At 32.6% G+C, this 22,176-nt stretch overlaps 2 protein-coding genes and 2 non-coding genes across 4 annotated transcripts; all 4 read right to left on the bottom strand.

Annotated features, from left to right (window-relative positions):
• Window positions 1–1,477: 1,477 nt before the first annotated feature.
• On the bottom strand, window positions 1,478–3,138 carry LOC133679760 (mitogen-activated protein kinase kinase kinase 18-like). The gene has a single exon (XM_062102446.1). It carries the CDS (start codon window positions 3,032–3,034, stop codon window positions 1,544–1,546), a length of 1,491 nt encoding a protein of 496 aa, XP_061958430.1. The 5' UTR covers window positions 3,035–3,138; the 3' UTR covers window positions 1,478–1,543.
• Window positions 3,139–13,549: 10,411 nt separating this feature from the next.
• Window positions 13,550–15,803, bottom strand: LOC133679623 (probable protein phosphatase 2C 25). Its single transcript, XM_062102278.1, has 4 exons — window positions 15,215–15,803; window positions 14,446–14,784; window positions 14,159–14,338; window positions 13,550–14,074 (listed from the first exon to the last, which is right to left on the bottom strand). Exons 1-4 carry the CDS (start codon window positions 15,680–15,682, stop codon window positions 13,913–13,915), a joined length of 1,149 nt encoding a protein of 382 aa, XP_061958262.1. The 5' UTR covers window positions 15,683–15,803; the 3' UTR covers window positions 13,550–13,912.
• A 5,329-nt stretch (window positions 15,804–21,132) lies between these two features.
• LOC133680695 (small nucleolar RNA snoR136) lies at window positions 21,133–21,278 on the bottom strand. Its single transcript, XR_009836375.1, has one exon. It is a non-coding gene; the product is annotated as a small nucleolar RNA snoR136 (small nucleolar RNA).
• A 91-nt stretch (window positions 21,279–21,369) lies between these two features.
• LOC133680687 (small nucleolar RNA SNORD25) lies at window positions 21,370–21,455 on the bottom strand. Its single transcript, XR_009836368.1, has one exon. It is a non-coding gene; the product is annotated as a small nucleolar RNA SNORD25 (small nucleolar RNA).
• Window positions 21,456–22,176: the final 721 nt, after the last annotated feature.

The following is a 22,176-nucleotide window of genomic DNA, read 5'->3' as shown; positions in this document are numbered from 1 at the left end:
AGATGACAGGGATACCACTGAAGTCGTTTGGACATCCAATCTTTTGTACGAGTTACAAGTGCTTGACAAATAACAGGTGCCAAACACAAAAGTTTCACACATAAATTTTGATCAAGCTTTTGCTATGTTCATGACTAGAACGGGTTGGGTTCCTTTACAACGCTATAGCACCACGGAATGTAACTATTTCACCACGAGACCAACTGGGCTCGGATCCTTCGAATTTTATTTTTTTATCACTTATATCTCGAAAATCGAATTTAAGAACTGGATAACTCCGACATCAAGTTGCTCTTAGGACTCATCTTAATTTATGCCATGACGCCAAAGAGACGTCAAAGAGACACTGGTCATGTGGCATGCCAAGATAAAGGACAGGCAAGAAGGAGCTGATTTAGGTATTCATTGATCCCACATCATCTTCAACGTCATTATATTTTATCGCTTTAGAAATATCACATTGATAATGATAGAGGCCATCCTGCTTCATTGGACTCCAATAGCTCGAGTGCCTGCTATGTCTTGAATTTTACTCGGCATCCTATAATTCGTCAAAGTCCAGTCACATATTTTTATTGTTTATACATTCAATTCGCGTATCAAATTCATAGAATGTGATTGAAACGCCGTGTAGGAAATGTGGGAATCAAATAGGACGTCATGTCACCGATTAATTGGAAAGTGTACACTAATTAATTGATTCGTCCAAGTGAAGCTCCCTTTTGTGATGTTTGTAGATTCAGAATTGAGAAATGTTACGCAATCAACCCCCTTGAAACCACATGATTTAAGAAAAATTAGCTATTAACAGTCCGTGCTTGATCAGAAAGGGAAAAATTATGATCCGGTTGGATAACTTCGATTAGATTTGAATCTTCTCTTTGATAGCTGGTAAAGACACTCTGTCTCTTCGAAATTGAATGGTTTCTTGTTGCGGACACAATCACCGACATGCACATGATAATGAGAGACCATTCCTCCAGCAAGTTGCATGTTGACCCGCATGCCTTGTTTGCCAAAATAGTCTCCATGGCAAACTTATGGTCACTTGCCTTCAGGAAACAAAATCAAGCAAAACTACAAACCGGCGGCAATCTGCCGTATCTTCAATCTTGAATTGACCAATCACTCTTTCCAATTCTTCTCCATATTGTCACCGGTGTCCCTGTGGCTAATTGCCATGTTCACAAGTTGTTAGTTATCTATGCTCTAGACTTTGACTGATCCTCTGTTTTAATTCGTAGGGGAATCAGAAGATACATGCTGTTGTGTGAGGACAAGATCATATGCTTTCAGATTGAGTCTTTCATAGGAGATGAAGTCCAATATTATGTTATCACAAGAAGCATTCACTTGTTCAGTCTCTTTCAAGATGCTCGGTGAAAACAATTACTCTCCAGTTTTATCAAAGTAACCATTTTAGAAGCTATTTTAGACTGTGACGTGATCGCATGAATGGTAAAGTAGATCCCGCAAGGAAATTAATTCTGTTTGTACCTATAAATACATGGCAGCACAAATAGGACACCAAACTATAAAGTGACTAACTATATGTCAGAATAGTAGTTCTACACCCTGTAAAGAGCAGAACAACTCCATAACTGGACTGAAAACACAGCTGGATATACACACATTCACATGCATGAACTAAACCCAGTAATAAAAGTTTAGAATAAAGGATAAAATTATGTCTTATTGTTCTCATAAATTGCAGTAAATACAATAACAATTTACACAACAATATGCGGTGAATCCCTGCCAACACCAGCAACTCACACCCCTCCACCGATAGCTCCACCTTTTGTGACCCATAATGACAACATAAACCACCACCCCCTTTCCTGCCCGAGCACACCGCACCACACCAGCAAATTCCACAAGAGATCGACCTGTTAGACCCGTCAACGTGTAATTCACCGCCAATGGAATTACAAACTTCCCATTTTATACACCCTTCCTCACTTATCCACGCCGAATCAGAAGAATATACCGAACTTGTCCCCAATTCTTCCTCCTCTCCTCTTCCACGATGCCCGCAACAGCTCCTCACCTCCACCCAGCCATCTTTTGTTTCCCAATTTACCCCCCCACTTGCCACCAATTTACCAATCCTATTTCTAGCCGCAAACTCAATATTCTCAAAACTCGAACTCATCCCACGTTCCTTTACGTCAATATCTTCCTCGAAATCTGAATTAAACCAATCAAGTACGCAACGTGGAGACAATTCGTTGCCCAACAAATTAGGACTCACGGAAGCTAAGAATGGATGCGCCAGTAGCTGATCACAGCTCCACCGCTTACTTGGTTCCCTCTCCAAACACTTCTTCAAAAAATCCTGACCGAGTACAGACAACTGACTCGGCAACTCGGGCACCTCGTTTGAAAACCCGATTCGACTTAGTGAGTCAACCCCGTGATCCTCCCAGGCCGGTTTTCCAGTGACCATCTCGATAATTGTGCAGCCCAAAGACCAAACGTCACTTTCCGGTCCCTGGTATTCTCGTTTAATCACCTCCGGAGCCATCCACAACGGACTTCCACGGGGCAAGAGAGGCTCGCCGCTTGTGGCGTCAATCGCGGACCCGAAATCTGCTAGTTTAACGGAATCGAAACTGTGACCCAATAGAATATTCCGTCCTTTAACATCACAGTGAACAATACCTCTTGAGTGTATGTACTTCAAAGCAGAGACTATACAGTAAGTAAATGACCGAACAGTCTCCTCGTTCACATCAGCGAAATGTTGAGTTGATGAAGCCAGGTCAGCAACGGTGCCGCCGGGCAAGTACTCCATGTGAAGATTCCGACAAGCTCTCGAGTTCTCAAACGAGACGTCGTCGCCGAGGAATTTAACTATAAAAGGAGAAGATAGCGAGCTTAGAATCTTGATTTCGTTGTCTAACGCTTGAACTTGATTTGCTTCACTGGCAGTCTTCACGGCGAAAACGGCACCAGTTTGTTTGTTGAAAGCCAAGTTGACGGAGCCAAACGAGCCTTTGCCGACGCACTTTCCTCTAACCCAAGAAACCATGTTGTGTGTTTTTCAGAGAGAACTCTAAAAAAAATTATGTGGAGTTTGCTTGAGAATTCTGAGGGCCCAAGAGTGTATATATATGCGAGAGAGTACGTAGCTGGTGTTGGGAAATATGGACCTTTTAGTTATTTTATTTTATTTAATATATATATATATATATATATATATATATATATATATATATATATATATATATTTGGGAGGGGGCGACGTGGAAATTACAACTTGTAATTTACAAGTGGATAATTTGGAAACGGTTTGCTGACACAATAAGGGGGGAGTTTTGGCCTCTTGGGGTGCTGAATTGAGTAGACGCAAAAGGGGAAGAGGATGGGGGTGATGATGCTGAGTTTTATCCTTATCCATGATAAAGTGTTGGATTTAATCTGAGCCTTTGAAATTTAGTTAGATCTCGGGTGTTCTTAACTTGTGAGGTTTGTCTTTGTCAAAGGATTGGTTGATTGGTAGAATAATTAACATGTGGTTGGCATGGTAATATAAGATTGGGGTTCGTGGAAGGCAATTTTTGCGGGAGTTCGGCTTTGGTGGTTGTGGACGAGGAATATTCTATACGAGGGTCCATGGAATGGAAGGATTCTTGTGAACTGCGACTTAAAAATTCATATCCCTTGTATTTGTTGATGTAATTTTTTTATAATTATATTTTAAAAAATATTAAATTGATATTTTTTAGTATTTTTTATAATTTTAATATGTTAATATTAAAAATAAAAATATATTTTTAATATATTTTCAAATAAAAAATACTTTTAAAAAAATATATTACATGATAATCATTTAATTTATACCCGTGAATTCTATAATTAAGCATTAATTAGCTGTTATTAGTGGGATGTACAACCTGATTTAATCTTGGATATTTTGTCAGGACATGCCTGTTAAGTTTAACTATTAAAAGACCGCGAAGGGACAAGGTTCATTAATTAACAGTTAGAGTTTAAAGGTCTACCCTTTTCTATAAAAAAAAAACCATCCAAGTTTTGCCGGTGGGACATTCAAATTTTGAGAGAGTCTATAATTAGGTTCTTTTTAGATTCTAACAGTGATGGAAATTTAAAATATTTTTTATTTAGTAATATTTTATAATAAAAAATTTTATTTTTTAAAAATTATTTTTAACATCAACATATCAAAATGATATAAAATATTTTTTTATTTAAAAAAAAAATAAAAAATTTTAGAAATATGACTTACACTGCATTTCCAAACACACCCTAAAAAATATTTAGAATAGCATTTTAATTTGTTGGTTTAAAATAACTTAAATATTTTTTTATTTTAAATTAATTTATTTTGATATTTTTTATTTTTTTGATGTGTTGATTATAAAAATAAATTTTAAAATATAAAAAAATATTATTATTATTATATATTTTCAAATAAAATATATTTCAAAAAAACATCCACCATCACTATTTTCAACACCCCCAAGTACCTCTCAAGACACCCAAATAAAGTAGCACAGTCACATCCGTGTAAAATGCACTGATGAGTTAGAGAGCTTTCTTTTAAACTGTGTAGTTAATTGTTAGAATTTTGAAAGTAATATTTAGAAGCAGATTTTTTTAAAACCTTTTTAATATTATCTTAGAGAATTAGATCATTGTTAAAACCATTTAATATCACCTTAAAAATACTATATATTCTGAGCAACTCAGTTACTGGTCAAACAAAAGATCAAAACAAGTAATTAATAAATTAGGGGTTGAATTCATGGCATGCTCGTTTGAGGAACTCAGTTACCAGGACAACATGAGATGAAAACAAGTAATAAATTAATTATGGGTTAAACACATGGTCATGCGTGATTAATATATATATATATATATATATATATATATATATATATATATATAAAGGCGTCCCTCCCGATCACAGGAATAAAAGAATAAAAAAGAGAGGAGGAGGAGGTCAATTTGCCAGATAAGTGGCCAAAAGGCAGCAACATAAATTGAAGCCCCACCAGTTCAAGGGGGCAGCGACAGGCAAAGTTCGGTTGAGAGTGATGTCCACAACTATAACTTCTTGTGCTTACATGGCAATAAACGGTAGGTCCACGCCTCACAATAGTGAACTTGAGGCTGGCGGTGGAGAGAGAAAGATGCCTAGATGTCTGGATATCTCGCGATTCTTGTGCCTGGCATTTGCAGTGAAGAGTTTCGAGTAGAAGTCTGTTGACGTGCACCACCAGCCTCCATTGCTTATTAAATTCTTACTTGTAAGATTATCTACACGATAATATTATAGAATATAAACGAGGGTCCATTTTTTTTATTTTTAATTGAAATGAAATCTGGTTGCATGAGAATTACAGGTCCACAGCAACACCAATGCGTATCTTTTAAAGGATCACGATTCAGAAGGGCACCTTTACATGAACTTATAGGTACCATTTGGACAGTTCATATTTCCTAACTATTTTATTTTTTTTCATATTTCCTAACTTTCTATTACCGGATTGGTTCTGTGGGAAAAAAGCCACAATTAGATAGAAGTTTGGAGCAAGGATCATGCACCTGTTTCGTACGTATTTACCTCCGGATGTTCCTTGCCAAATTATTGGGGAATAAGGAGAGAATTCCACGGGTCTACCCTTTCCTTTAATTTCCTCCCGATGACTTTTCCATCTATCCTCGGATGAATTCTAAAGTAATTTCATTCTTGCCATGAATTTGAAATAATTGCAATTTAAAAAACAGTTTCTAAGAGAAAAAGAATTACATGTTATATAGGAAAGCAAACTCATTTGTTTTTTAATTAACACTTCAAAATCCCATAAAAAATGACACTCGCAAAAAAAATATATATATGAAAAAAATCCTGATCATGTATACATTAATGCAAGTCATGATAAGTATCTAATATACAAAGGCATGAAGGTAGATCTCAACATAAGCTTTCAGAAGTTGTGACAGCTAGGCAATAAAGCTTGCCCCAAGATAAAAGCCAGAATATAAGTGGTATATTCCTGGTTATGTGATGCAAAATATTTCTTTTAAATGATTTTTGTTTAAAAATATATTAAAATATTTTTAATATAATGTATTAAAATCATGAAAAAACATTAAAAAAATAATTTAATATTTTGTATATTAAATACAATTTTAAAATACATCTACAAACAAAGTTACCACGTTCAGAAACACAACACGGGTTTCTGAACTGTTAAATTAATAGCTGAACGAAACTTCTCCCTTCTGTACTCATCTATATCCCATCTTCTAACTTCTCAATACGGAGTACCCTGTTGGCTGAGGATAGAAAGTCCTTATATTTCCATCGCTTCTGACAACATGACAAACATGTGCCACGCGTCAAGTGAACAAGCGACCCACGTTGCAATTGTTTTGCAAGATTTATGAACACCCAGACAGTCATCAGGTAGTGTTTTCATGATCTTTCCCATGATCTGTCATAGTCAGTCGGTATATAACGTACTAAAAAACTGCCATGTGTCTATGTTCTTAGGCTTAATTAATTGATTAAGAAGCAATTGTCTCTCCCTAATCATGCCGAGTTGGTATACATTGCAAGTTGGCAACAGAGCGCTTCAATAATTGGTCCCCTGAGGGAACGATCCAGAGACATACTTAATTGTTTTCTTACGAATAAAAGAAGTCATTTTGGTTTTTGATGAGATGTAAGTATAGATTCCAAATTAATGCTTATACATCTTAATTTAATTTCTCTCGAAGGCAAAAAACTATATATTTAATTTCGCTTCTCTTTTCCCATGGACATATAATTCGCCATCATTTTCTTCATAGTAATGCATAATTGCATATATATTTCCAATTAATCTTCATTACCCAATTAATTAGCTTCCCTCATTTGATATGGGTGAAATAAGTAACTGTAGTGAAAAAAAATTGTAATTTCAAGTAATTATCCCTCATTTGATATGGGTTTATTTTTCTTACCTCAAATTTGCTCTATACCCGATCAACCAGTTTGGACAGCTCCAATTAATCGGAATTTTTTGCTCCATTAATTTTTGTTTAATTAAAATACTAAAGAATTACAATTAACTAGATAAAGTTAATTCCAGTACTGAAAGTTTTAATAATTAGCCAAAATCTGATTAAAAAAAATTATAACCCCATTAGTTTTTATTTTTTAAATCATTTAAAAAATATAATTTAGATAAATGGGATTTCCAATTTTTTTAAAAAAAAACATATAGTGCTTGAAATGATTTGGATAATTTAAATACTTAATTTTTTAAAGTATAGTGTTTGGTGTTGTAGAAGTTTTTTAAAGTACTTTTAATTTATAAATATATTTAAATATTATTATTTATTTATTTAAAAAAAAAAATTTAATACTAGTATTACAAAAAAAAGATTAAAAAAAAACATCTCAGATTTTAACAAAAACACGGCAAAGCCACTAGCTAAGAAAACCGATGCTTCCAAACCACTCTTCTGGGGTGGTGGGCAATCTTCATCTCTCGAGTCAATTTAATGGTGATCATATATTATATAAAGAAAAATCAACCTATTGCAAAGGGACAAAAGTTGGAGGGATCCCTCATGTAAAAACAGGATTTTGTATCTCACACGAATACAACACCATAGGTTTTCCTAGTTTTAGGGATTGGATCGCAAACACGGTTCGTCTCGGAAGGAAAGCAGGAATTTAGGCCAGGCTCTGGTGGTGCGGGGAATTGTCGTGGGTGAGCAAGACAAAATAATGGCAGCACCGATTAAAGGGCCGACAATCCAACGTGCAAGAAAAACAACGTTCCATTTTTCGGGGACTGACATGCAAACATCACACTCTGTTACACTGCTCTTTTGATCTTGAAGATAATGAACAAACAAGACAGCCAGTTGTTAAGAATCAATGCATTCACAATTGTGATGATCATTGATTCGTAACCACCTCCAGCCCATTCTTAATTTGAAAAAATCTCTGAAAAATTGAAGTCATCGGTCAAAAAGATTAAAGAATTTGTAATTGGATCATATTTCGCAACTTGCTCCTTTCAAATTGATAATACAAAGCATTTTATTTGCAATAAATGCTAATGGAACTACACATACATTGAATAAATTAGGAAGTAAAACTACATATATATGTGGGCAGTAAGGAACGCTGGTTAAAAATTTAAAGAGGTAGGAACATGGCTAGGTAAAGAGTATTATAGCTTGTCTACCACTCATTCTATCCATTTTAGATTGTCAAAAAAATTATTTGATTTCGTCAAAATTCAAAAAAACAAAAAGCAAGTCAAACTTCAGTTATATATATATATATATATATATATATATATATATAACAAATCAATGGCCTAATATAGTGATTGTAGAAATTTAACTTTTAAATTTTATGCATGAAAAAAGAAACACTTTTTTCGGTAGCTCTCTTTTTTAGAATTTGTATTTTATTGCTTAAAACTAATAATTATATTATACACACACGAAAGGAATTTTAGCTTTGAAAAGGAGGATAAGTTGATCTGATTGCAAATAATTCTTGAGATGTAGTAGCATGATTGAATACTTTAGAAATTCTAAGGACTAAAATATTTATACTATTGAAATAAAAGAAAAATCATAGACGAAGGCGCTGGATTGGTGACTCGCGTTATGCTATAGGCTAGATATTAAAAAAAAACATATGTCCAGGTGTTGCTAACATGTTTTTAAAAAGTAGGGAAAAAATTGTTGCTGAAGACATAAACCTGACTAAATTCAATGAGCAAATTTTATTTAATTATATAATTAAAAAAACAAAAGCAACCATGATAAATCAAATGAATTAAAAATAAAAATAACAATAACATGCTTGAAACGAATGCTTGGAAATATTTTAAAAAGATTCCTTGTCAATATTCTCAAAAACATTCTACAATCTTATTTGTTAACAATGCAGAAATTAAAAAGAATTAATAAAATAATATTTAAAATATATTTTTCAATTCATATAAAAATAAAATATGTCAACCAACAAAACGTTGAACAACAAGGACTAAAGAAAATATTCAATTTTAAAAAGGATCCATAAAAAAATTTAAGTAAACTAAAGTTAATATGTCAAACTCACAACACATATTACAAGAATAAGATAACTTTATATAAAAAAATTAAAGAAAATATTCAATTTTAAAAATGGATCCATAAAAAATTTGAGTAAACTCGGGTTGATATGTCAAACTCATAACACATGTTATGAGAACAAGATAACTTCATATAAAACAAATATAAAACAAAAAAGCTTTGAAGCCCAATTCCAAACCAAACAAATACTAGAGGATGAAAGTAAAAAAAAAATTAATGAAGGATAAGAAAAAGGCTTGAATCAATCGATCTGGCCTGGCAAACATAAATCTTAGATCGTGAGACCAATATAACCTCATAGAAAAAAATAAAAGAAAAGTCACAAAACTCATTTCTTAAACAACTCCAATGCATGGGGGTTATAACATTAAAAAATAGTTAACAATAAGGGACAACAACGAAAAACATTCTATATTGTGTTTCCATATTGTCAAAAGAATGTGCATATTGAGCAAGAATTTTGATCTGGATTGTGCATGTTTTGTTTCTTTTAGACTTGTGTGTCACTATTTTTTCAAATTGTTTAAATTAGTTCAGAGCTGGTTTGGACCATACCATATTTGGATTAGATAGTAGTAGTTTAGGTAGTTTGATGCGGGTTAGTTTTGGGTCGATTTGGGCCATTAAATGTAAATGGTGGTTCTAATAACAGCTTTGAGTTGAATATGGGTTTTGTATCATATTTATGGGTTTAAATCCTTATCTTACAAGGATCAAGAAGTCCAAATATATAAAGAATTCAAATCTAGTTATTCATATATTTTATTTATGGTTTAAATTAATTGATTTGGGCCTTTAGTTTACAACCTAAATGGTCCATTGTAGTTACTTTATGAGACTATTTAAGTTAAAGTTGAGCTCAAAATTTTGGCATCCAAGTAGTCAATAAATCATTGTATTTTTGCAAGCAAAACTCTTAATTTTGGATTTTCAATTTAGTTTATTGAACTTATAAAAGAATTTTGACTTTATGATGCTCTTCCTCTACTTTTAGTTCTTGATTCTTATAATCAGAGACTTAAAGTTTCATCAAATACCTTTTGTTCTCTAATTCATGTAATAAATTGATCAGAGTTATTATAAGTAATATGATTTTAGTTTTTTAGGAATTGTTATTAATTTCACTGTGGGTTAAAAGGTTTTTACTTTTTGGGTTCACATTAATAATCTCATAAAAAATAAATAAAAAAACATCATAAAGCTTAATTATCAACCAATTCTAATATAGAAGGATGATGCAGGGAAATAGATTAATTAACAAAAAAAGAAAAGATAAATAACCACGGTAAAACCAGGCAAGCCAACCAAACCTTACGACTCAGGTCATGGGAATAGATGGCAAACTGGAAAAAATCACAAAGCAAATTTCTCATACCAACCAGGTATTGAAGGGTAAAACTAAAGAAGAAATTAAATTAAAAAACATATATTTGACATAACCCGGGTCGACCTACTACCCACGACTTAAGTCATAAGACTAGGTCATAGGATAACTCCATAACAAGGAAAATCCAATTCTCAACCAACACCTACTTGAAGGATGAAATAAAACAAATCAGTTTAAAAAAAGAAAAGAAAAAACTCAATGTCAATCTAGGTTAACCTTCTTACCTTGTGACCTATACCACGAGATCAAGTTTACCTCGTAAAAGGCAAGCTAAAAAAACCCTGTAAAGCTCAATTTTTAACCAATCAAATATTAAAAGATAAAATTTTAAAAACAAATTAATTAAAAAAAATGACTCAAAACATAACCTTGCTATTTTGACATAAAAACAAAATATCTAACCACCTTGCTGTTTTGGAAGATCTAGTGTAAGAATTAATAAAAAGAGAAAGAAGTAAAAAAAAGAAGGAAACATAGGTCAACTTGTTGATTAAACACAACTATTCACCACTCTATAAGGAAGATCTTATCGAGGTGCTTTCAATGCCATCGTCGAAGACTGGATTCGATGGCGGTGTAAAGTCACAAACATCTCCCCAACACAATGACTTTACTCACACGTGTGTTGCACCCGCCAACCAAGTCCTACATGTTTGCTCACTTCAACCCCTCACATTATTTTAGATTTCATTTTGGTTTCTTAAATCTTAATTGTTTTAGATCAACAAAATTTCAGTTTATTTTGTTAAACCGAGAATTAAATAATGGGTGTCAAAATATTTTCTCGGTATTATGATACCATTATATCCAAGCAACCAAAATAAATCATTAAGTTCAATCTCAAATAAAAGCCAATACTAAAGAATCAAATTAAACAAAAAAAAAGTTAAGTGACCTTAAAACAAAAAAGTTAAAGTATTATTTGCTCGCGCAAATTAGTGCATGGTGGTAGAAAAACAAAAGAGGTTGAATACTTCTTAAATATTCAAATTTGGTTCCCAAATCTCAAATTATCTTAAATCAATAAAATTATATTTTATCTTGTTAAATCAAGTATTATCATAGTGACAAAATCAACATCACAAAATCTCCCTATGCATACATAGGGAAAATAAACATTATAGATTATTGTTGTATATAATTGATTATTGTTGTAATTTACTATGATTACTAAGAAGAGTTATAATAATTTCATAGGTAATTTTAATTTTGTATTTATTTTAATATATTTGTTGCGTTTACAGTAATAAACATTAATTTCTCTTTTTATTTTAATAGCCATTCCCTGTAAATTTCTACTAGAAACAAATCAATTAACATCTAGACTCAAAGTTTCAAAGATAATAACACTGATATGATGAGTCCTAGGATGATTAAAAAAAAAAGGTGCTCAATTATGATCCATTCACTGGTTTGGACGTGGTTAAAAAGTGTAACTCCAATTCTTGATTTTTGGATTTCAAATTTTGGCATCAGTATCTAAGAAAAAAAATATTATTTAATATATATATATATATATATATATATATATATATATATATATATATATATCACTTAAGAAACAATTTAGTTATGATTTAATTTTACGCCAAACTAATATGAAAAATACCATTATTATCGAACACAAAAACCTTCACACAAAAAAAAAAAAAAAAGTCAGGAAGCAAAACGGTTATTAGTTCTCCAGCTTTCATCGGGAACAACATGCATGCGTATGACATTCTTTAAGCAGCAAATTGCATCCTTCATGATCGGTTAATTACGTGCCTGTAAATTTGCCAAACATCGGGACTCGATAATTAAGTGTGCTTAGTGTGGTCATGGATTATGCTTTTTAAAAGTGAAAATATATTAAAATATTAATTTTTTTATATTAATATATCAAAACCATTTAAAAATATCTAGAAAAACATTTAGACCCGCTAGTGGATCTTTACAAAATATCTTGATGCCCAGCTAAAAAATGACGACAGCTTAAGGACCCAGAAAGTTCCTTGGAGCCCAGGCCATGTTTAATTAGTTACTTCAGACTTGAGTACTTTGTAATCTTAAAAGGTAATTACACAAGGAGTGCATGCATGTGTGCATCTTGCAAGTATAGTTGCGATCATTTTATGTTCGGCTCGGGGTCCATATAATTGGAACCACCAAAACAAGTAACACTCGCCACCTCCGAGAAGCCTAGAACCCAACTTGCCCCTAGGATGAAAGGCCATGGCCTTATCAGGAACATGTGGTGTGGAGAGACCCTGGTGCACTTTCTTGGGTCGTTGTTTTGAACAATTCCTTAGAGACAACGAGCCATGCTATTCATATTTTTGTCGATGTTTTGAATTCAAGAGCTGAAGAAAAATATTAACCAGACGGAATAGATGTTAGTGGGTCGCCAGTGGTCGGCAGGAATGGAGGAATATTTCTCTGGAATAGGATCTTATTGGTCCCTCAAAGAAAGATTTGGTCAGTGGGTAGAGGTTCTTTTCTTCCACATTTTTTCTGGCTTCACACGATGGTATTTAATATAGGTTGATAAAAATAAAATAAAATTAAGGTTAATTATTTCTTGAATGGGTTTAGTAAATTAATTTAAGTTGTTTTACTTTTTATTAAAAAAATTATAAGCATGTTTCATCAGAAATAACTCTTGACTTTAAATCAAAAGTTTGATAAAAAAAATCAAGTCAAATTTAGTATAAGTCGCAATTCAAAAATTAAATATGTTATAACGAATATGGCAGCCACTTGAACCGGAGCTAGCAAGTAATTTGATCCAGCACAGAGGCAACAAGGCACCGAGAAATGACAGCCCGGATCAGAAGAAGCTAACAGCGCGCGCATGTGTGTGATTATACCTTCTTAAGAGCACTTGGAAGTCGAAGTAGATTCCAGATTCTGATGCGTTACAATGCTTTCGATTTACCATATGCATCAAAATAATTAGTGCCTCTGTTGGGAAAGGTTGAAAATAATGCAATCATCATTCATTTGATGCTCCCATTGAAGTAGAAAATCCCCATCCCAAAAGTTACATGCCAAGCCACAAAGTAAATCAGAATACCAGTTGCAAGTGTATTGCCGTAACTTTATTGCGAAGACTAAAATACAAATCAAGGTCTCTGGATACCGGGTAATGAATTTCTACTAAAGAATACCTATAAGTGAATGAATGAATCATTCAAAAGAATATCAGCAGAAGAATCCTACTATGTCCAGTCTTCAGCCAGGGGTGAAATGATCCCCAGGATTGTAAAAAACTATTTTTAGATCAGGCTCCTCTAGAATTTAAATATCACTCCCACCATATTTATTGCTAGCCTTCAGCTTCCCGATTACAAGGTTCTTTCAGAAAATAAATATCTATCAGCGTGTGTCAGCTAAGTTCCCGTCTTTAAACTAAGAATGCTCTAATCATACATAGCGTCCCAATTGGATCAGCATCACACTAATATCATCACAGGAGCCTCGCAAAACAGAGAGATCAGCAAGCTTTTTACAGGCAGATAATGGTTCTCCCTTTTCAACCCCTATGCACAATCGGCGAGCAATATCAACAGCCTCTTGATTACCAACCTGAAACCATGTAAAGGACTTCATTTAGATTATTTGAGCTACTGAAATTCCTTTAGAGGGAAAAGATTGCTAGCGAGAACATACCCTATCCCATAAGCCATCAGAAGCTAAGATTAAGAACTCATGATCTGGCTTAATTCTAACAACGTTTGTGTCAGGCTCAGCTATTACCCACTGTTTCAGATGACTATCTCCAATTCCCCTGGACACAGCCAAGGATCCCTGAATTCTCCAAGTTCCATGGATTAAATCAACATAGCCACCCTGCAAAACAAATTCCATAAAATTCATTAGTTCCCATTCAAACAAAGCTTTTCTCAGACCTGTATTTCTATGCAAGAGCGTCCATAATATGGTGACAAGCTACTTACCATGGACTCAATCCTGTCCTTCTCGTCTTCCCTGGAAGGCCGGTGATCGGCTGTGAGGGCCTCAGCAACACCTCCTCTACTCATAACAGCACGACAATCACCGGCATTAGATACAACAAGGTTCCCCTTCCTGATTAAAGCTGTCACGCAGCAGGAGCCACCTCTAATATCTTCTTTTAAAAACTGAACATCGGTTTTCAAATAACCATACTTAACCGCATCCTTAATGTCTTCTTCGTCCCTCCTGGCAACTTCATCTAAAATATTCTTATCTAAATTCCCTGCTGCAAATTCAGCAGCTTTAGCACCCCCATGTCCATCAAAAATAGCAAAGAAAGCCTGCAAACACAATGCATATATAGATTATAAGACACAAATTCTAAATCAAACTTTAGTTTAGCCTTGAAAATTACCATAACCAAAAAAATGTGTCTAGATGATCAAAAGACTTCATTTACAGCAATTATTTTCATATTCTTTGATATATTCCAGAATTCCTTAAACTGAAGCTCGTTATTATCTAATTCCATGTTTAATCATTCGCAATTATTCATTGGATTGCATCCATTTATAATCTCTTGCAGAAAAGCTCCATTACCCCCCCCCCCCCCACACACACACACACATGCGCGCACAAAATCAATAAATCCAGATAGGTTATTCACCAAAACAATTTTATTTCACGTACCAGTCCAATGAATAGCCATACCTAGACAGAGGAAGAAAACGAAAACAGAAAAAAATTCACAGCAGAAAACTATGAAATTACCTGCTTGGCATCTCCTTCAAGGTCAACGACAGCAGAAAAGCGATCCTCCATAGCCTCTCTCCTTCCTCTCTTACAATAAACAGAATAGCCATACCCTTCTCTCTCCACCTCCGCTTCCTCCACCTCCCTGGGCGTCGCCAGCCCTCCTCCAAACCCCATAACAACCGGTATATCCAGCCTTGTCGGCCTCTTCCTCTTCAAGAGCGTCGCGGCCGCCCCCGAACCCGAAGCCAAAGAAGAAGAAGAATTGAACCCAGTTAATGGTTTTTGAAGGCGATATCGAAACGGAGAGGGAGAAGAACAAGTAGTTGAAGAAGATGGAGATTGTGTTGTTGGTTTTGAATGGGTTAGTGTTAGTGCTATTGTTTCTGCTGGTGGTGATGGGATTGATACCACTGTTTTGCTGCGGAAGAGAGTTGTTGATGGAGAGAATACAGGAGAATTCGACACCGCAACAGAGCACGACATTTTTTTTTTCTCGTGTGATGTTTGTTTTGAGTTTTACTACGTTCGCTTTTTGTGACTACTTTTGTTCTCTGGTTTGTTTGTCTATGAATCTGTTGCCTGAAAGAAGAGGATTGTTATTGTGGAAATGTCAGGAGGTTATTTGTAGTGGTTTTCTTCCTGGTGATCTGTGGCCACTGCTCTGTTCCATAATGTCGATGTTGCCCTTGGATTATTATTATTTTTTTTGTTTTAGCTTCCTGGGAAAGGGTCAGAAGATTTTCGTGGTCAATGGATTTTCCTAGGAAGGTGGCCTGACTTGAATCTTTGATGCGTGTTTTTACCTGTATTTCTTACCATTTCCTAGTAGTGTCCACGTAAACAGTAGGGCTCCTAGTTTTTTCGGTTTTTCTAGGACAATGCCGTGGGATAATTTTTAAAATGAATTTTGTTTTATTGTAAAGATTATATAAAAATATATTTTTTATTTCATGAATTTTTATTTTTTTTATTAATGTATTTTTTATTAATTTTTTTCACAAGCATATAACTTTTTTATAATGAACTTGTCTTTTGAATAAAGAAATAAATATTATTAAGATAAATATTCATAAGAAAACTTAATCATTTGAATTAAGGTGGGAAAATATATTATTTTAATCAAAACTCTCTTTTCTTATTTATTTATTTCTTTTTGGTTTTGATGTTTGTTTTTATTTATGAGAATCATTGTTTTTAAACTAAAAACTTATCATGAAAAGTAAGGTTGAATAAATATATATATATATATATATATATATATATATATATATATATATATATAACGAATTCATCACAATCTCCATGAAATTTATAATCAGTATACAGAACAATGAAAAATTCTATGGTCAAACTCAAATAAAAATTTGTTTTTACAAATATTTCTTTCAAGGCGAGAGATATTTTTTTATAAGAATGTTTGACAGTGTGGTAATTGTTATTTTTTATAATGTTTTTTATTAGAAAATATATCAAAATAATATTTTTTTATTTAAAACAAATTATTATTTATATCAGCATATTAAAATGATCTGAAAATATTAAAAAATATTAATTTAAAACATAAAAGTATATATAAAAAATCATTTTTTCTTAAAAATACTTTTAAAACACAGAAACAAATAAGCTTTAGAGGGTGTTTGGGAGTGTGATAGCGGTTATTTTTTAAAGTGTTTTTCAATCAAAAATATATTAAAATAAAAAAATTTAAAATAAAAAAATACAAAAAATAAATTATTTTTAAAATACAAAAACAATCCTTTTCTAATATAAACACTCCGACATGGTTGACCACAACTAATCACCCTGGAGTTTTCGTACCATCCAGCTATTTTCAAGCCAATTTTGTGTGTGTTTTCCAACACGGTGCAAGGTAGTTCCCGAAAATGCTTTTCTAGTTTGGTTTGGCTGAGTGAATCCGCGGATTCCATTTCAATACCATCATAAGTTTTCAACTAGGTACGAAGGTGGGTAAAGGAAATAATATTTTAATATAAATATATGAAAATAATATATTTATTTTTAATATAACATCAAAATAATCTATGCTCGTAAATAAATTAATTTAAAAAAATCAAAAATAATTAAAAAATAATATTTGAACACAAAAATAAATACCTTCAAAATAGAACTACGATGTTTTTTTTTCCTTCTACATTCATGAGTGGGAGCGCCTTTCCAGGCAACGTCAAGGGCGCCTTTCTTGGGACATAATAGTAGCAAGGGGGAGGGAGTGTGTGTGTGATTGTGTGTGGAACCATGATTTCTTTTTTATTTTTTTTTTCCGATATTCTAGTCAAACACGTTAAGGATGTGATTGAGAATACGGGAGTGGCAGTGTGAATGGGAGTGGCAGTGTGAAGGGAGTGTTCTTGACTCTCGCTCTTATTTTATTATTATTATTATTATATTATTCTAGCCTGGAAGATGTCGCTGTGAGCAGAACCGTGGGTCCCATCCTGACCTGCTCGAGCGCAACTTCTCTGAAGTAACCGTTGTTGACAGCGTGTTTCTGTTTGGTTACCGTTATCGCCGTCTGTTAAATATCAATGTCACCAGCGCTCTATAACCAAATTAAAACGGTAAGCTTCATTTTCATTTTCAGGGACTGTTTACAAGTTTTTTTTTTTAATTTAAAAATATTTTTAAATAATATTTTTATTTTTTTATTTTTTATATTTAATATCAGCATGTCAAAATAATCTAAAAATATAAAAATTAATTAATTTTAAATAAAAAATACTTAAATTCTAGACAAACAACATTTTGATGGCATTGCCTCTAATAAATTTAATAATTTTCCATATCTGGCATATGCATCAAAACTTGCCAATATTATTCTATTATTTTTATTTTTACAAGACACAATAATAATTAGACCCTGTTTGTTTTTTTTAGAGTGAATTCCGAGAAAGTGAAATATTTTTCAATGTTTGGTATTATAATGGAAAATAAATTGAAAAATACTTTCCAGTGTTTGGTTATGTTATGGAAAATAAATTGAAAAATACTTTCCAGTGTTTGGTTATGTTATGGAAAATGAATTGAAAAATACCTTATTAATATTTTTCTTTTCAAGTTTATTAAAACAATGAGAAACAAATCTTACAAAGTAAAAGGTTGAATGAAAGTTAAATTGAAAAAAAATAATTTCATAAATTATCTCAAATAAAATAAATAATAATCAAAACAATAGAGATTAAATCTAAAAAATAAAAAAATTGAAAGATGAATAAATTAAAATAATAATAATTAACATTTCATAAATTATTTAAAATAAAATAAGTAACAATCAAAAGAATAAGGATCAAATTTGACAGATAAAAAATTTCAATTAAAAAATAATAAAGGAAAATCAAATAACAATTATAAAAATGAGGACCAAAATTAATATAAAAATTAAATTATAAGAGATGAAATTAAAAAATAAATATTCAAAACAAAATATATATAGTAATCAAAAGTTTGAGGACTAAATTTGATATAATCAGCAAATAATATGATATTTTTAAATTTTTCACAACTTCCGAAAAGTGTTTTCCGCTCAAAATAAAAGAAAAACACTTTCCTGAAAACTAAACCAAATTTTTCTTTGACTAAAAAGTGTTTTCCATTGACCGAAAAGTATTTTTCATTGACCAACTTTTCTAATAGCAAACAAAAATAGAAAAATTTAAAAAATAATTTTTTTAAAAATCTTTTTATATAAAACAAACAGTTAATAATAAAATTCACATGAAGTGGAGATTCTAAACAATTATATAGTTAACCTTAAAAACCAGATAACTTGACCATCATTTTAATTTATATAACTAAAAAAAAAACTCACGAATAAAATATGAGGTGTTTGTTTGATAATACACCATGTATATTTGTGCATAAACATGTTTTCAAACGCTTTTTGATATTTTTAATATTCACATATTAATATCATCTAAGAAATTTTTTAAAAGATTATCAAATTAAGCTGATATTATTTTATTTAAATATATTTTAAAATGAAGTTTCAAACACAATACAGAAGCATTACCATTACCAGAGATGAGCTAGGTCTATCAACGGGAACAAGCGACCAAGTCAACACAAGTATATTAAACCGTAAATCTTAGATAACATAACCTGGTCGGAAAAGTTGTTGCAATTGTTGCCAATCAATTTCCGTTGGTGGATATTCTTTGTCGTTGACTTTTAGATGTAAAATATCTTGTTTTTATCAAACGATCACTCTGCTAATCTAAATCGCCAATCCCAATCTTTCTTCCACATAACTTGCAGTCTCATCAACAACAAGCTTAAATCCCTAGTTTTTATCAAACAATCACACAGATCATTAATGGCGAAAGTATTTACACAAATAAAATTATCTTATATTAGAGCAGTAGTATTTTCCGTTGTCTTTTATGACGGAGCTCGAACACCTTTTTTTAGTGTCTTGATCTTTCATGAACGGACAATGTTGTTTGTCGTTGGCAGGCCGTCCATGGGAGTGTTTGCGTGGACTTTTAATGGACCGTTGATGTCAAATTCAGGCTCCATCTGAACTCAGAAGCAATGGGCCTACCGTAACTAGCAACTGCAACCTCAAATATCGAACATGTCCTATTTTCGTCCACCAAATAAATGAAGCCAGAAACTCCACTCAACCACTGATTAGGTAACTGAGGCACGAGATATAGTTATTAAACCTTCATCAAGGAGTTGGGTCGAAGGTTGACTTGGTCAAGTGTTATAATAGGTGACTGACTTGGACTGAATTTGAAAACATTAAATTAATTATTTTAAGTTTTTATATTTTACATTAAAAAAATCAAGAAATAATTTATATATGTTATAAATAATAAAAATTTAAAAAATTCTTTTAAAATATTTTTTTTATCTCACATTATAAATATATTATCTTTTCATTTTAAATCAAGTATTTAAATCAATAAAAAATTTCAATTCTACAATGAAAAAATAATTATTTTTTATTATTTATATAATGAACTTTAATAAAGTTACCAATGTAAAGCTAGGCCGAGTAAGGGAAAATGCTTTAATTCGTATACATTCTATATCTTTCTTAAGCTGTGATTCTCCGTAAATTCGTTGGAAAAAGAAACATAAAACCTTAGAAAAAGAAAAACCATAAAATACAAAAATTAAGACATCATCGCAAGTACCACAACCTCCGGAGAATCACGGCTTAAGAAAGTTGTAGTCGTCATTTTATTACTGAATTTACGGCAGCATTTTTAATTTATTACATCAACTGATACCCCAGATTTATATCCTCAGCAAGCTTTCAATTGCAGCAACTCCAGAAGTAACAGTTTCATTCTACATGCGTGCTGGTTGATGAGCCATAAGGTTGCAAATCAGCTTCAAATGAAATTTGCAATCAGCTTCCAAGCAAAAGATTAATTATAGAAAACAATACAAGATCGATTATATTCCACAGGAAGCTATCTGAAAAACAGTGGCGTGGCAGGAAGATTTATTGTCGAATTCCGATTTCTACTATTTTGAGCAATATGGAGATTGTGAACTTCGCAAAAAACATTCAAGCTCCTAAAATTATATCACATCAACTGGTTTCCGTTCAGTTTCAATCCAACTTCCGTAGTTAACAATGTGCATATCGAGCAAGAATTTCTTGGATATCCAATTTGGATCAAGTTTGATAGCGACCCATAGGATTCCAACTTATTTATAGGGTTTTTGGTTCGATCTGGAATATCCAATCATTATATTTATTTTTAAAATTGAACGAACAATTCACGGCCAAAGTTCTCGCATATCAATAACGATTAAAAATGGTTGCATCAATCTTACAATTTCTTCACCGCGCTATTTCAATTCATCACCCCGTCATTTTTCAACAGAAAATAGTGCTATCAACTGACTGCAAATAAGCTAACAAGGAGAAAAATTTACATTCAATATTGGAAAAATCACAATGTAGTTCCCCGACGTCCAAATGCAAATACAAAAGGCAGCTCTGGATAGCGAGGGGAACAAACTTTTTTAGGCTTCACTGACACAAGCATAAAATTATCAAATCTTAGTTTTAGCTTTTTATAAAACAAAGATATGAAGCCTCAGAAATACGATAATACCAAAATTAATATCAGAGGAAATAATTTTAATCTGTAAGACATCAGCAATAAAGAAAATGAAAAAGAAGTATTAAAAAGAACTCAGTCCCTTAGATGTTCATAAAGTGTTGCGATCATCACCGCAAGTCATTACAGGTCTGTATTGACTCATCACTGTTCTTTTAATACTAAAACTCCTAATTTTCTGTAAAAAAACATTGAAAATTCAAATGGGTAAATGATGAAATTCGAATGTAGTTGCCCAAATGGACTCCCAAAGCAACCAGAAGTAAAAGGGCTGAGGGAGAGATGTTAAAAGAGCAACACAACCACTTTCGCTTCTAGGGAACGAGTCATATGGGAATTAAAAATCCACACTGACCAGATAAAGAAGCCTTCTATTTGTGGAAAAGCGAAGGGAAAAAACCCGATTCGGTGTTCGAAATGTTAATTAGATTTCTTTTAAAAAAACTAACTTCGGCAGTCCAGAAAGACGGAGAAGAGCACGAACACTAATGAGATGTCGCTGAAGAGATGCTTTGAAGAGAGACTGGTAGAGGAGCGACCTTCTTTTATAGAGAGAGACGGGGAAACGAGGCGGCGGATAGGCGGGTTCTTTAAAGAAGCGGGACGTGTGTTTACCCTAATATTTAACTTGAAAATACTTATTTGTCCTCCATAGATGGACTTTTAAGATGCTTATTTGTACTCAACAAATGGGCCTTTTTAATACCCCAGGAACATGTGGGCTTTTTCAATTTCAGCCTTGAACGATGTGTACACTCTGTGGGTTTTGTTCCTCGTTCGCTCTTCGGTTTGGGCCAGGCTTTAGATGAGACTTTTTTATTTTTCTAAACTCATTTGTTGCATTTTTGTGGATCTTCGAGAGCGGCCCGTAGTTCA

This window comes from Populus nigra, chromosome 19 (assembly GCF_951802175.1).
Source record: "Populus nigra chromosome 19, ddPopNigr1.1, whole genome shotgun sequence".
Lineage (NCBI taxonomy): Eukaryota > Viridiplantae > Streptophyta > Magnoliopsida > Malpighiales > Salicaceae > Populus > Populus nigra.
The sequence above is the reverse complement of the archived record's forward strand: the minus strand, read 5'-3'. Positions and strand labels throughout refer to the sequence as shown.